The sequence below is a fragment of the Lemur catta genome, chromosome 4, assembly GCF_020740605.2.
Source record: "Lemur catta isolate mLemCat1 chromosome 4, mLemCat1.pri, whole genome shotgun sequence".
Classification (NCBI taxonomy): domain Eukaryota; kingdom Metazoa; phylum Chordata; class Mammalia; order Primates; family Lemuridae; genus Lemur; species Lemur catta.
In genome coordinates, this window is record NC_059131.1 from 14,077,109 (window position 1) to 14,094,399 (window position 17,291).

Genomic DNA, 17,291 nt, shown 5'->3' on the forward strand with positions numbered 1-17,291 from the left:
GCAGTTTAATTCCAGAACCCAAACTCTGAACCATTGTACTCTAATTGTCCAAGAAACTTTGAATCAAATCTTCATTTAGCCAATTTCTTTCCCTTACACTACCAGATAGAAGATAAGACTTTTATCTGGTTTAAGTTCTTGGTAAATATATATTTTTTAAAAGTTCTGTGACTGGAACATAATAGAAACTAGAGAAATTTATGTACAGCATATGAATGTAAAGTTCACTAACAACCCTACTTAATATTGAACTTCCTGTAGGATCCATCCTGTAATAAAGTTCTCAGAGTTAAGAACTCTTTAGCTCCAAGGTTCTGTGGGCAGTCAGGATATTGTTTTCCTTAAGTCAGAGTAAACTTGAATGGGTGATCTTAATTGAGGTACAGAGGGTTATTTTATCTAGAGAAAAACACAAGACCAGGTTTATTTCATACGTTATTCACACATTTTTTTCATTTTCTAATTTATACATAATATACAAAGAAGTGAAGTTAACATTATTTCATATGAACCAATAAGAGCCAGGACTTAGGACAAACTGGTCCAGAAACAATTCATATCAGAAAGGAGACATTCAAGAGTAAAGCCTAGGTGTTTTTGCCCAATTAAATTTCTTTAATCTGAAATGTCATTTTCAGATTTTACCAAAATTTCACGCTAACTTCCTAAAAGGTGGGATTGGAGTGGACACCAAAAATGGCAGACCGTAACATTTCTACAAGAATGGGTTTTTCTAGAATAGGCCCAAGAGTATTGGGAAGATTGGGTTGTCAGCATTGGGACACATGGGAATATCAGGACCCCAGAGGGTGCAGTTTCCAAATGTAATATTCTCTAGAATTGCCATTTTCTAAATTTGCAGAGATTTAACTGCTTGTGCCAACAGAGGGCAAGAATGAGGGAAGACTAGGAATTCAACTGTACAAAGACAGGTTAGTTATTACCAATATCCAACAAGGACAGCTTTGATCCTGAAACCATGGGCTGATACTGGGAACAAAATTTTGACAAGGGGCCAAGACACTCTAAGGCTGGCAAAACAAGGTAGGAAAGAGTGGAAGAGAGCAGCTTTGTGTGGGGTAGGGGAAGCACTGCTACTGTGACTGGGACATGCTGATGAACCAGTGACTACAAGAAGGAACAATGACAGGTGGCAGGATTTAATGGCCTCACCAAGGAATGTTGGGTCAGAAAACTAGAATAACTCAACATCAAACATGAAGGAGTATGCCTGGCACCCCAAACTTTATGCCATTTTTAGGTTCATGATATGAACAGCTAAGTGATAAAACCTTTATATTCAATATTGTGCTCAGGACTGCTTTTCCTCTGCAGACCTCTAGTAAAAAATCTCTTCCATGTTCAACTGACAGCATGTTCATTTTAGTTTTCAGCACTAAACATAAATGGGTTAACATAAATGTTTATACAAAATACTGACTTCAACAAAATACAAAGCACTTTCTTTATCTTTCAGAAACTGAATATACACAGCAAGTTTTTTTCCAAAATATTTTCATAGGCAAAGGATTAAAAACGATTTTAATTATACACATATGGTCACAATTTTGCCTTAAAAAGATTGTTGGGAAATGTACATAAGGCCGCTTGTAAATGTACATCATGTTACTGTTATAATGTTTATGTCCAGAGGAAAAAATGGTATCATACAGATTTGCTCTTACTTGGGAATAGGCTATTCAAAAATACAGTACTCTTCTGTACAAAGAAAAAAGTCACATCACATTTAATAAGATGGAAAAAGCATTGGCTCCATGGTAACCAAATATCTCAGTCCAATACTTTCTATTATGCACAATACCCTGACTTCAATTGAAAGTGATCCAAATCCTAGCATGTCCATATTAACAGAGTCGACAACTATGTTATAAAACAAAATGTTTCTCACAATAATAAAAAGAAAGCTGGTTCATACTTCTTAAACCATATAAAGATAAAAAATTTTTAAAAAATCACTCTCAATTTGGAGAAATAAATTTACATTATACAACACTATATTGCCAGGTCAAAGAGGGCAGGGACATAAATGTACACTAAAATGCAAATGTTTCCCAAAGAGATAAAACAAATTCCATTTACAGCATGAAGGTTTACAAATGTACACCTGTACAACCAAGGAAGGTGTCACTACTAAATTAGCAAGGCTTTTATAATAACATCGAAACAAGATTTGCTTTCAAAGTGTAAACTTACACCTATTACTACACACACAATGCATATATTTATAGGAAGCAAAAAAAGCTATCTGTATATGTAATCATGCTTAAATGTTGAGCTATCAAATTCACTTTTCAGTGGCCCCTTTTTACCTCTATCTGATTCCTACTTTTTGCATCTACTATGAAAAAGCAAAATAAAGCTCAACACTTCCTCAACATATTTTTGTAATTCTATAAGCAAAACAAAATACAAATTTCCACTCTTTCTCATTGCAAACCAAACTGAAAAGTTAATATGTGACTTAACTTTTCATTTAGTGCACTTAACTGCATGGAAGTGTCACCATGATTTTGTTTTTTCTAACTCTTACAACAATTACATATGTAAGTATATACAATATTTCTGTACATTGCCAGAGACATTTTAGGGCAGTATTTGTATTAAAACAGCACGTCCACTGTAAATAATGTTAGGTTCTTTTCATCTCAAATCATTTTATTCTTCTCTTGCTGCGTTTTTATTTGCATGATAGTTTGTGAATTACCAAAATACAACTTAACTTGCTTTTTAAAATATTAATATTTATGCAGTTGATTGTTAATCTGTTATAAAAGGCATCACGTCACGCAAAAGAAAAAAAAATAAGGACTATAATTCTATTTACATCTCTATAAACCTGTTGTGCTATGGGGTTGTAGACCTACCAGACTGCGAGCCAGTTTATTAAAAGAATACTGTACTTTTTCCTTTAAAAACTATTTTTGTGACTTTACAAGGTAAAAATTTACAAAATATGTGACAGCTTTTTTTTTTTTTTTGAAACAGTTACATCATATACAGGCATTCTGTGCTTTGCCAGCAATCCAATCTGATAGGTCTCCACTCAGGGCTGAATATAATTTATCATTTACCACCCCCACCCCCCTAATATACACAAGAACCTTAAAAAATTTACAAATGGATGAATAAAGTCAATAAATAGTTTTGCTTTAAAAAAAAATTTGAAGATTCATAGTTGAGTTGTGTTTTGATAATTCACAAAAGAAACGTTCTTTTCACATGGTTAAATCATCTTCTTTCTCTTGTTCCTTTACAGCATTCCATTTGGTGGTCCTCCAATAGGCCCTAGATCTGGGCTATTTTTCAAATAATACTTTTCCAACTTGGCCAGTATATGCTTCCCGTATGTGTATTTGCGCAAAGTAGTAATGTGAGGTCGAATCTGAAAAACAAATAATCTGCTTAAGAAATCTAAGTTATTTTAGTCTCTCGCTCTTTTGACTCTTTTAAAAAGTGCAACCAAATCTGGGTAACAGAGAACTGCAATTAAAAAATTTAAATTGAAAGCAAGCTACTTTTTGCAAAAGGAAATCAATCTCAATCCCTCCAAATATCTGCTCTCAATATTTGTTCAAAGAATAAACAAACCACTAAGTCTGAACTATGTCACATGCAAACAGACTCTAAACAGCAAGAAAGTTTTTTTTTTTTTTTAAATTAAAGAAACAGGATTGGCCAGGCGCTGCGGCTCACGCCTGTAATCCTAGCACTCTGGGAGGATTGCTCAAGGTCAGGAGTTCGAGACCAGCCTCAGCAAGAACAAGACCCTGTCTCTACTAAAAATAGAAAGAAATTATCTGGACAACTACAAATACATATATAGAAAAAATTACACGGGCGTGGTGGCGCATGCCTGTAGTCTCAGCTACTCGGGAGACTGAGGCAGAAGGATTGCTGGAGCCGGGGAGTTTGAGGTTGCTGTGAGGGTAGGCTGACGCCACGGCACTCTAGCCTGGGCAAGAGAGCAAGACTCTGTGTCCAAAAAAAAAAAAAAGAAGAAGAAACAGGGTCTTCCTCTGTCACCACGGATGGACTGCAATGGTGTGATCACAGCCTCCAAATCCTGGGCTCAGGCGATCCTTCTGCCTCAGCTTTCTGAGTAGGTGGGACTATAGGCATGTGCTACCACACCTGGTGCTAGTGAGCTATTAAATTTTTAAGGAATCATATTATCATTATCTCTTCTGCCAGACCAGCAAAGTTTTTGTAAGTAATGATAACTGGCACTGATGAGGGTATGGTAAAATAGGCACAATTCTCATACTGGATAGATGTCTAAACTTGTACAAGATACTCTGAGCACAGCTTGGCAGCATCTATTAAAACATAAAATGTTTACAATGCTTTGACCCAGCAATTTCACATCCAGAAATTTATTCTACCAAAATAACTGTGCGAAGCTTTTGTATAAAGCACTACTTATGTATAACAATTAGGGACAATCCAAATGTCATAAATATGTTATTGGTTAAATAAATAATGTAGCTGTTAAAAAATAAGATTAAAAATTATTTGTATGTATACTTTTAAGCAGAAATGATAAAGTAAAAAAATAGGTGGAAAATTTAGTACATCAAATTAAAGATGAATTTTAAAAATCAGAAGGCCAAAACATGTTTATGGCTGGAAGCGATCTTAAGAGATCACTTTCTAAATGAGGTGAGGTTCAAACAGGTTATGTTCTTCATTCATGTTTCCTAAAGGAATACATTTAGAAAAAGAGCAAGAGTATTCAAAATGTTACTTCTTTCAGTATTCTTTTTAATACTAAGTCTTCCTATTGCAATAGATGATTTCTTTCTTAAAGAGGCATTAGATTCTAGTAGGATGATACAGAGAGAAAACAGTATGAAGGGAAAGTATTAGGAGTTAGTGCTACCCAAAAAGAAATCAACACAAAATTCTCTTCAGAAAAATGTATTATGTTAAAGTCAATGTTCACCCATGTAATATAGTAAATTAGTAAATCAAGTGTAGTCTGCCCTCCATACCCATGGGTTGGGTTCTGCATCCATGGATTCAACCAAACGTGGATCAAAACTACACACACACACACATATTTTTTTTTTAAAGAAAGAAGTTAACAGTTTTAAGTTTAAATTGAAAGAAAGAAACAAAAGAAGGCACACACCTATAATCTCAGCTACTTGGGAGGGTGAGGCAGGAAGATTGCTTTAGCCCAAGAATTCGAGACCAGACTAAACAATACAGTGATATAGTGAGACACCCCCATCTCAAAAAAAAAAAAAAAAAAAAAAAAAAGTCGAGTCTGTACTAAACAGACTGTTTTCTTGTCATTGCTTCCTGTATTGTAAACAATACAGTATAACAACTATTCACATAGCATTTATATTGTATTAGGTATCATAACTAACAGAGAGATGATTTAGTCTATGGAAGAATGTGCATAGGTTATATGCAAATACTGTGTCATTTATATAAGAAGGAACTTGAACATCTGTGGATTTTGATATCCATGGGGGCGGGGAGGGGGTGTTCCTGGAACCAACCCCTCGGGGGATAACTGAATATTTGAATAAGATGGGGGAAGAAAGAACAATGCTAAACATTGGTAAACAGATGACTAATCAATATGATTATCTTAAGAATTTAATGAAAGGGTAAACCATACCAACATCTGCCAAAGTTATCCATCAATTTTAATTTTTTATCCAGTTATAATACATGAAGAAATTAAATCCAAGGGAAATTAAATTTGTAGCCTGAAGTTACAGATAAATCAGGTTATCAATATATTACCTTGTGCATGATTATTTTTCTCTGAGCAGGTTCAGCCATATCAATCATCTTTTGAACCACATAATTGGCATACTGGTCCTTCATCATGGTGTATAAGGCACTGTGAGGACCATCATTCTGGCAGCAAACTTCATCAATCAGTAAAGCTCTCTCAGCACGGGAGGCATGAGTAACACACTTTTCTACTACATTGCTAAAAATTAAAGTAGATAAGCAAGATTTTGTTAATTCTTTCTTTCTACCAAAATTTTCTTGACTTTTGGAATCAAGAATCTACTCTGATGCAGTAGTAAACAGAAGAGTCAAGATGGGATTCTCTTGTCTTGTAATTGCTTTTAAAACAGAAATTGGCATCATGGGACATTACATATTAAAATTATAATTTTAAAAAGGCAATTACGTCAGTAGTAAGTTCTGAGACTTTCAAGAACATGTACTGAATAAATTTGCATTTCCTCACAGGTCTTGTAGATAAATGATTTTTTAAATACAGACTTCAAAAATAGTATTATGTGGGCAAAATAAATTTGTTATATAGATTTTTAAAAAAGTAAAAGCAATGTTCTGCATGTGCTTTTTAACACCACCAAAAAAGACTGTAGGTTCAATGATGTCTACATCCATTTTTGTGCTTACTAATAAAAGCCAAGAAATTCAAAGAATTGAGCCCTGGAATTAGAAAATACAGCAATACCTGGCAAATTTGTGTTGACTCAGGGCTAAGACCTTTCCTCTGATTTCGGAAACAATTTTACTCTTGTCTTCAGGTCGACCATGTTCCAGTACATGCTGAATAACATAATTGCCATACTGATCCTAAGGACAAATATTTAAAAGTTACTTCACCTAAGTCATTCCTTAAGAATAATGATTACTCTTTAAAAAGATACTAATAATTTTATCTAAACATCCTATAGTATAGTCAGAAGAACAGGCTTTGTCTCACTCTTTCTATAATATTTAATAGTGTATTTCTTTTAAAAAATCAGAAAAATTTCCAAATATATATAAACATTTCAAATTATTAGATAATTTATACCTGTACCAACTGTTCTGTATGTTGGTGGAGTTCTTCTAAGATAGGTAGGGTCTGTTCTGCAGTGCAATGTTCTAGGATGCGCTGAATTACTCTGCAGCCATAAGGATGAGTTGAAAGCACAAATACCTTAATAAAATGTAAAAAATTATTATTTGCATTCTCTCACATTTTTAAACAGTTTTATGAGGCAGAGAGGTTTTTGACAACACCTGGAATTAGCCGAAAATAGAAGGGTGATGGATTCACATTTAATATGACCACCACGTTAGCAAAGACTGGGATGTGGGAGGAGGGAGCGCTCAATTTAGGAGCTAAAGGTATTCTGATCTAAAGGAACCTAACCAGAAGATTAATGAATGGCTGAGAAGAGAGAAGGTAGGTTAACATTTAATTAAATGCCATTAATTACTATGTATTTTCTGCATTATTATACAGTCTTAAGTCTTCTTCCCTCCTCCTCCTCCATGAGGAAATCTGGAAAACACTGTTTGGTTTACATTCTAATAGCAATTACCTTTACTTCTTAAAGTAATGTGATTATAACTTGTATTTCTACATTTTGCAGGTTCAAAAAAATGAAGCTATCTACTAACTCTAGAAAGAGGAAGAAATTAATGCACATTTACTATTTTGTCTCCTATTTTTATATCCGAGTGCTGTGTATTATCTTGTGACTTACGACAAATGTGTTACTTTCAAAATTCTAAAATAATGTCCTAACAAATTAGAAGCCAAAAGTCAATCTTACTTGTCCTTTGAAAGCATCAATGATGAACTGCAGTGACTGTGGTTGAACACATTCAATACATTTTTGTACAACATGGTTTCCATTCTGATCTTTCACACATTTGAGTACATGACCATCTAACTCCTTTACCATTTCACTCTGTAAAAGAGAAGATGCCATTTAAATAATTCTCTCAATAAATAACATAATCAAATTAAAAATACTAACTGGCCTGGGAACAAAGTGTACTCAAAAAATATTTTCTATTTGTATTTTTTTTTAATATATGGAAGTTTAAAGTATTTTTCCTTGAAGTATAATTAGTAGAAACCATTGAAGGTAAAAATTACTAAAATGGGCCAGGCACAGTGGCTCACGCCTGTAATCCTAGCACTCCGGGAGGCCAAGGAGGGCGGATTGTTTGAGCTCAGGAGTTCGAGACCAGCCTGAGCAAGAGCAAGACCCCGTCTCTACTAAAAATAGAAAGAAATTATATGGACAACTAAGAATTAGCCAGGCATGGTGGCACATGCCTGTAGTCCCAGCTACTCAGGAGGCTGAGGCAGGAGGATTGCTTAAGCCCAGGAGTTTGAGGCTGCTGTGAGCTAGGCTGACACCATGGCACCCTAGCCCAGGCAACAGAGCAAGACTCTGTCTCAAAAAAAAAAAAAAAAAAAAAAAAAAAAATTACTAAAATGTATTTTGCAGGATTATAATGTGAATAATACATGTTGAAATAACCTGGTGGTGCTGAATTTGTTCTATTTAAGCTATCTTCACTGTATATATCCAGTAATTGTTCTCAGTTGGTAAACTCATATAACTAATTCAGACTTCTACATTTTTGCCCTACTTATCATCCCCTCCAAAGGAATTATTTTTAATGGCTGCACAAGTCTATCAAGTGCATGGAAAAAAGTAAGGAATTGAGCACATATGGTTTATGTGATTGTCACATATTATCTCAATAATTCCTGTAAGGGAAGAAATTATTGTTGGGCATTTTTGTTCTTCTTGACGCTCTTATAATAAAGAACTTCCTAGTTTTTATCATTAATACAATAATCTATGTGCCTAATTAGAGCAATAAAAATGGTACCGTGGAGAAATGGAGCACACACACTTAGTCTAAAGAATTCACATTTAAGTATCTTTCACCCAAAGAACTCTCAGCTACATTCTGACATAATCGGGGAAGAATCCTACTAAGCTACAACACAGATGTTTAGGTATAAATTAAAATAGACTAAATCACAAAATCAAACACACTTAAGAATCCAAATAAATATAATACCATTATTCCTTAACTGGTTCACCCAAGACTTACTCCCAATGCTTTACATGTTTAAATATCAAAGACATTTAAAATATCTATACCAGTTTGACACATGTGGCAGAGAAATTCTATGGTTTTAAGTAACCAGATTTGTTTCTCTTTCTCCATTGTGACATATCTCCAATTATTCTGAAACTCAAGATTTTCTCTGGAGGAATAATTGTATTTTCTCACAGATTTTTAACATTCTGATTAATGTATATACATGTACACATACGTAACCATCCATCCATATAATACTATTGTTTTTAATTCTAGAATTTACTTTTATTGTATGGGAGTCAAGCAGATCTCTCTATAATATTAACTGCAATTATCTTTAAGAAATAATTATTTCCTTCACGCTTGTTTTCATGGTAATACATAAATCATGTATAGAAAATAGTATCTACTTGGGGTTATTAATTTCATATTTAAAATCTGTTTATTCTTGTGTAAGAACACCAATAATTAGTGTTGATTCACAGTATATTTTAAAAATCTGGTGGATCAGCATTTATTCTCATTCCCTAATCTCAATATTCTACTCTATTTAAAATAATTGTAACAAATATTTTGATCAGTTATCCTCCCTAAAAAGGCCCACAAATACATGGTTGGATTTGCATCAATCCTTTATTGACTTAAAATATTTATACTTTCCAAGAACACAAAATATTTCTCATTTAATTTATATGTTCTCTCAAAAAATTATAAATCTTGTTAAGAGGATTCTGAGGTTACTTTTCTGTTGAGCTAGATTTCAAAAAACTTTATATATATATATATAACTGGCATACAGTAATGCTTTTGCTGCTAAAAATTTTATTCTTTTTTTTTTTTTTTTTTGTGACAGAGTGTCACTCTGTTGCCCAGGCTAGAGTGCTGTGGCATCAAGCTCATAGCAACCTCAAACTCCTGGGCTTAAGCAATCCTCCTGCCTCAGCCTCCTGAGTAGCTGGGACTATAGGCATGCGCCACCATGCCTGGCTAATTTTTTTCTATATGTATAATTTTAGTTGTCCAGATCATTTCTTTCTATTTTTAGTACAGTCAGGGTCTCGCTCTTGCTCAGAGCTGGTCTCAAACTCCTGACCTTGAGCAATCCTCCCACCTCGGCCTCCCAGAGTGCTAGGATTACAGGCGTGAGCCACTGCACCTGGCCAAAAATTTTATTCTTCTTGAAAAAAATTTTTACATTCCTTTTTAAGGCTGAGTAATACTCCATTTTATTCTTGTAACAGAAACATTATATACAACCCAAATAAACACTGGAGATAGTAAAATGCATTCTGATATTACAGAAAATCAAATAAGAGATAGTAAAAACAGCCATCATTTAGTATTCTGCTTGGCACATAGTATGTACTCAAATACCTTCATTTAGAAATGATCTGCTTTGTAACTTTTAATTAGTATTGTGCTATTTGAGACATTTAAAAATATTTTAGTTTAGTTGTGGAAATATTTATTCATTTCAAGATTATTCCAAGATAAATAATTTAAAAATTGAATAAAATAATACAAAAATTTTTGTCTTAACTTACAATTACCTGCTGGTCAGATGAAATAGACTCTAATGCTTTCTGAATAACACGGCAGCCATACATCTGCAAGGCTAAGGGTAGAACATGACCACGAATACGAGTAGCCAAGGCTAATTTTTGATCCAAACTTCCAAACTGACAGAAAAGAATATAATATTAATAAAAAGTGACCATAACATTACTTTGCTAAACTTGAATACGACAGTGTTTGCAGCCCAATGAATCTGTTTTTAAAATAATACCTTTGGGTAATTATGAAGGGAGAATACTTACTTTGGGTAAGTATTCAGGAAGTAGCTAATTCAGACAGACTTAGACATAGACTGCAATAATAAATTTGCTACTTTTTGGGGGTTAAGTCATACTAGCTGAAATTTCCTTGTTACTATAGATCAACCACCTTTAAAAGTAAACACCTTCATTCTTCACTCCTAACAAACAAAATCCCCATCTTTAATATATAAACTTCTGAGCCATATATTCAGGCCACTAAAACTCTCTCACTCAGACAATTCTCAAACTATATTCTGATGTAATTGAGGAGAAAATCTGTTATAACACAGATGTTTATCTAAAAATTTGCTAAGTTATAAGATAAACCACATCTACAAATCCAAATAAAGACTATCATTCATTAACTGGTTCACCTAAGACTTACTCCCAAGACTTTAATTTTCAAATATTCATCAGGATTAATATTAAACTTTTCATTTAAAGTAGGCTCATATATTTAAAATTTTTTATTTTATCTTGCTCTTGCTCTATAATCCTATCTTTCTCCTCAATAAACCTCATTTCATGCTTACCTTTAAAAAATTTTTTATTGTGATAAAATATGTATACTCCATAAAATGTCATTTTAACGATTTTAAAATATGTATTAGGTCATTAAATATGAAATGTCCAATTTCAAATCAGAAGTATAGATTATTATATCTCAAACAAGAAGCAGTACAATTATTCAAAGTATGCACTGAACTACTGACACAGTTTTGCCATCTTAATGGTAGCTTTTTTATGCCAGCAGCAATGAAGCCTGGAGAGCAAGTGGCGATGAAGTAGCAAAAGACGTTTTCCACAGCTTGTTGAGAATGGAATATTTTTCCTTGCAAGAAGTGATCCAAAGCCTGGAAGAAGTGGTAATCAGCTGGTGCAAGGTCTGGTGAATACGGTGGATTACAAGAGAGTTTTTAAGTCCAGCTTCTGTAGTTGAGCAGCCTTATTTGTGTGACACGTGGTTCAGCATTGTCTTGCAAGAGGATTGGCCTGTCTCTATTGATCAATCTCAGGCTGCTTAATTGCAAGCATCCTCATCATTTTGTCCAACTGGTTGCAGAACACGTCCGCTGTAATTGCCTGACCAGGTTTCATGAAACTATAGTGGATAATACCAGCGCTGGACCACCAAACAGACACCATTAGCTTTTTGGATGAGTATTTGGTTTTGGACTGTGTTTCAGCACTTCGTCTTTATCCAACCATTGAATCAAACACTTGTGATTGTCGGGAAAAAATCCATTTTTATCACACATAACATTGCCTTTATGTCATGACAGCTAAGAAAAACGAGCTTTGAGATGATTTCTGACACTCATTTAATTCATGTGGAGCCCATCTATCCAGTTTCTGTACCTTGCCAATTTGTTTCAAATGGCCCCACAGTTATAATAATAATGTCGAACCTTGCTGCTAATTCACACATAGGTTGAGATGGATTCACTTCACTGTGGGTTTCAGCTCATCATCCACCTTGGTCTCAGGTCACCCATGTGGCTCATTTGCCACATCCTTCCCATACACTTGTTTGGTATTTCGAGCTGTCTGCACTGCATTGGTTCCATGATGGAACTCATATTAAAAAATAACAGGAATTTTTGACTTATGCATGGTTTCACAAAAATTGCTCTAAAAATATCTGAAAGATAACCACAAGCCAAAATATGCCTTTGAAAGACTGACGATGTACTTTCACAATAAACATGAAACAAGTGTCAAAGTGAAATGTCTGAGATATTAACTGTCAAACTTAGTACTTAAGGAAATTGGACATTTCATACTTAATCTAATATTTCAGTAGTGCTAATTATATTCACACTGTTGTGCAACCATCACTGCTGTTGGCTGCTGTTTCCAACTCTCTCCCACAGCCTCAAACAGAAATGAGTTTAACAATAACTTTCTATTCCCCTTTTCCTCCAGCCGCTGGGAAGCCCTAATCTATAATACCTTATGTCTCCATGAATTTGCTATTCCAGACATTTCATACTGGTAGAACCCTATAATGTTTGTCCTTCTGTGGCTTATTCCACTTAATGTTTTCAAGGTTCTTCCGTGTTATAGCATGTTAATTCCTTTTTTTGGCTGTACCATTTTACATTTCCACCAGAAATGTACAAAGTTTTCAATCTCTCCACACTTTCACCTACACATTTTACATGGTTTTACATTTTTAAAATTTTATTAATTAATTTTTTTCAGAGACAGGGTCTTACTCTGTCACCCAGGCTAGAGTGCAGTGGTGCGATCATAGCTCAGTGCAGCCTCCAACTTCTGAGCTCAAGTGAAGCAATCCTACTGCCCAGACTCCGAAGTAGCTGGACACCATTAAGCCCAGCTATTTTTTTTAACTTTTTTATGTTGTAGAGACATGGTCTCCCTATGTTGTCCAGTCTAGTCTCAAACTCCTGGCCTCAAGTGATCTTCCTGCCTCAGCCTCCCAACGAGTTGGGATTACAGGTGTGAACCACCATGCCTGGTATTTTTTTTTTTTTAAATTACATCCTATAGTAGGCATAAAGTGCTGTCTTGCTGTGATTTTGATTTGTATTTCCTTATTGATTTAAGGATGTTGAGCATTTTTTCATGGTTTATTGGCCATTTGTATTATCTTCTATGGACAAATGTCTGTTCAAGTCCTTTATCTATTCTTTAACTGGGTTATCTGTCTTTTTGTTGTTGAGTTTTAGATTTCTTTATATATTCTAGATACAAAATCCTTACCAGATACAGGCCAGGTGCGGTGGCCCACACCTGTAATCCTAGCACTCTGGGAGGCCGAGGCGGAGGATCACTTCAGCTCAGGAGTTCGAGACTAGCCTGAGCAAGAGAGAGACCCTGTCTCTACCAAAAATAGAAAAATTAGCCTGGCGTGGTGGGACATGCCTGTAGTCCCAGCTACCCAGGTGGCTGAGGAAGGACTGCTTAGAGCCCAGGAGTTGGAGGTTGCAGTCAGCTACAATGATGCTACTATACTATACCCAGGGCGACAGTCAGACTCTGTCTCAACAAAAAAACCAAACAAGACAACTGAACACCCTTCCCCACAGCCCTCCCCGCCCCCTTCATTAAAAAAAAAAAAAAAAAAAATCTTTACCAGATACATATTTGTAAATATTTTCTCCCAGATGTATAGCTATTTTTGTAGGAAATTATTGTTATAGAACTTTCAGAGCTTTTCTTACCATTACCTATATAGCTGCATGGACACACAAATGTGCATGAATGCTTACCTCAAAAAACTTCTGTATAACATAGTTCCCAAAAACATCCGTCATTAATTGATAGGCTGCTTGTAGAATTTCATTAAATACCATCTGTCGCTCAGCTGGAGTAGCTCTCTCTAACTTTTGCTGTATGAATCTATGTGGGAAAAAAATTTAAATGGCATAAAAATAAGTTGAAAGCAAGATCTGCAAATCTCTCTCTTACTTGACTATTACATTCCCCCCTTTCACATGTTTACACAAATTATTTCCAAAAATAGTATTAATACACTATATACTGTAGGCTGTTGGTTTACAACCAAAAGGACAAAGGTTGTAAGAACATTTCTTTGTAACACTTTAACTTAAAATAACTATAGTTAGACAAACACAAAACCTGGACATAAAGATGTTTAATCTTTCTTGGGTTAGTTTGGTTATAGCATAAAAAAAGAAAAAGAAAATTATAAAAATTTACTTGGTTGTTCATTTTTCACAGTACACATTATTATTAAATATCTACTTCTAGAACATAATAAAAGAAATAAAATTCACCCAGTATGAACGAACTAAGCTAGCCACTATAGGTGATGCAAGGTTCATTTGCTATTCTTAAGGAACTTCCAAATACGGTCATGCACTGCACTACAATGTTTTGATCAATGATAAGAGCGACATATACTATGGTGGTCCCCTAAGATTAAAACGGAGCTGATAAATTCCTAATGACCAGTGACTTTGACCAATATGTGTTTGGGGTCATGTAGGTATATATACAAACCTACTGTGCTGCCAGCTGTTTAAGTATAGCACACAGAATTACATACAGTGCATAATGCTTTATAATCATAATAAACAACTATGTTATGGTTTATTTATTTACTATACTTTTTAAAGTATACTCCCTCTACATATAAAAAACAAAAGTTAACTATAAACAGCCTCAGGCAGGTCCATCAGAAAGTATTCCAGAAGAAGGCACTGTTATCATAGATGACAGCTCCATGCTTGTTATTGCCCCTGAAAACCTTCTAGTGGGATAAGACATGGATGTGGAAGACAAGATACTGATGATCCTAACTTTGTGTAGGCCTAGGAAATGTGTGTCTTTGTCTTAGTTCTTAACACAAAAGTTAAAAAAAAAAACAAAAAACAATTAAAAATAGAAAAAAGCTTAAATGTGGATGCAAAGAAGGAAAATATTTTGTATAGCTATACGATGTGTTTTTGTGTTTTAAGCTAAGTGCTATTACAAAAGACTCAACAAATTTAAAAAAATTCCAAAGTTTATAAAGTAAAAGTTATCAGCTATTCATTTAAAAAAATTATAGTAAGCTAAGGTTAATTTGTTATTAAAAAGAAAAATTTTACATAAATTTAGTGTAAGCTGCATGTACAGGGTTTATAAAGCCTACAGTAATGTCCAGTCATGTCCTTAGGCCCTTTAAACTCATTCACTGACTTACCCAGAACAACTTCCAGTCCTGCAAGGTCCATACATGGTAAGCGCTCTATACAGGAGTACCATTTATCTTTTATACTGTATTTTTACTGGACCCTTTTCTACATTTAGATACATAAATATTTACCATTGTGTTACAACTACCTACAGTATTCAGTACAGTAACATGTTATACAGGTTTGTAGCCTAGGAGCAATAGGCTGTAACATATGGCCTAGGTGTATAACCTATCCCATCTAGGTTTGTATAGGTATACTCTATGTTTGTATAATGACACATTTCTCAGAATGTATCCCCATTGTTAAATGATGCATGACTATATAGGGAGGTAAAATTTGTATGCAACTATCTAATTTACAATTTTTTAAAAATTTGAGGTTTCCCTTAAAACCACACACACAAAAAATCTTACATTTACTAAATGTGTTAGTATTCTATTTTCCTATCTTGAGAATGCTAATTCACATGTATCAAGCATTATATCTACTTAATGTAAAAAGGCACCAAATTTTCCTATAAGAAATGTGAATTATTTCAATCTAAGCCAAGTCACCTTGAATACCAACCTATAAAGCAATGCAAAAGCATTTAACATTGTCTCTTTTTTTTAAGACAAACTATACATCAGGACACTCAAGTGCATAAATGTCATTCAGAAACAATGTAATCAAAATAACAGAAAAAACAGGCACTACTATATTTTCATTATAAAAATATTCTCATAGAAGAAAACTGGGACACCATAAAAAACATGGTAGAAAATATCACCTACCTAGAACCATGCTGGTCTTGAGAAAACTCAACTATATGTCCAATCAAGTCTCTAAGTTGAAGGTTTGGGAAGCGGTTGTTTCTGAAATCTTCCAATAATCTACTGCGGCCAGAAGGCATAATATCAGACCTATTATACCGAAGCCGAGAAGGAGGAAAGAGCTGGCTGCTGGAGCTAAATAGACTGGAAGCGCTTGAAGCACTTCGATATTTTGCTTCTGCTCCAGGTGCTGCTGAGATATATCGACCACTACCATTTGTCAGTCCTCCTACAACAAAGCAGCTGTGGTCAGCAAATATTTTTAAAAGTTGTTCCTCATAACAGTTAAACTATAAATTCAGTCAATAAAGAAATATTCTCCCACTAATTCCTATTTGTTATGACAGGAAATTAAAATTGGAAGAGAAAATCTCACACATATACTTAATGTATTTGGCCCTATGAAAAAAACAGACTAGAAAACACAAGGGGAAAAAAAACTTATTTGTTTTTTGGCAGCTTAAAGTGTAATTACAAGATCTAGTATCATATGCACTCAAGGCAATACCAGAATACTCAAAGTACCAACAGAATTTTCAATTATGTTAACAAGCAAGTTTAAGTAGCTAGCAAACTCAGATTTTAAGCACACATTGAAATAGTGTGATTGAAATTCATTTGCATTGTTAATAAAATAACAATGTGTTGAATCTGTACTTTTGAGGAAAATAATAAAAATGTATTAAGTCTTATATACTTCTACGTAAAGACAAATCATTTTAGTTCACCCACTGACTGAAGTTTTATAAAAAGCCATATTAAAGTAAATCTAAATTACACACTATTTTTTAAAAAGATTTTTAAATTTTTTATTGAAAATACTTGCCATAAAAATGCTATTATTTTGCAGACAAGAAACAGTAGTAATAAACAGCAATTATTATTTCTATAGCCTTAATCATTTAAGACAAATGAATAAAAAGCCTCTTTATGTTCAATTATAAATAAGAAAATTAAAGGGCAATCCAACAGAAAAAATAAATACAAGCAGGATATTATTTTTATTACAAATAACAGTTTAAAAGTACTTGACAGTGTCCTTTTAAAAAAGAAAAATGTTAACCACAATCGCAAAATGCAGATTTAGTAGTTCAGACAAACAAAAACCACCAGCTTTATACCATTAA

At 34.0% G+C, this 17,291-nt stretch overlaps 1 protein-coding gene across 14 annotated transcripts in view; it reads right to left on the reverse strand.

Moving 5' to 3' along the window:
• Positions 1-422: 422 nt before the first annotated feature.
• The window catches only part of PUM2 (pumilio RNA binding family member 2), a 91,258-nt gene continuing 74,389 nt past the window's right edge, over positions 423-17,291 (reverse strand). For 8 of the 14 annotated variants that reach the window (XM_045549092.1, XM_045549093.1, XM_045549102.1 and 5 more), the window contains 8 exons: positions 16,126-16,393; positions 13,919-14,048; positions 10,410-10,544; positions 7,569-7,706; positions 6,821-6,946; positions 6,476-6,597; positions 5,782-5,974; positions 423-3,403 (listed from right to left, as the gene is read on the reverse strand). In XM_045549092.1, coding sequence (XP_045405048.1) covers positions 3,272-3,403; positions 5,782-5,974; positions 6,476-6,597; positions 6,821-6,946; positions 7,569-7,706; positions 10,410-10,544; positions 13,919-14,048; positions 16,126-16,393 — 1,244 coding nt within the window. In that variant the 3' untranslated portion in view covers positions 423-3,271. The remainder of the gene's footprint in view (positions 3,404-5,781; positions 5,975-6,475; positions 6,598-6,820; positions 6,947-7,568; positions 7,707-10,409; positions 10,545-13,918; positions 14,049-16,125; positions 16,394-17,291) is intronic. The other 6 variants (XM_045549103.1, XM_045549097.1, XM_045549104.1 and 3 more) reach the window with 1 other exon arrangement.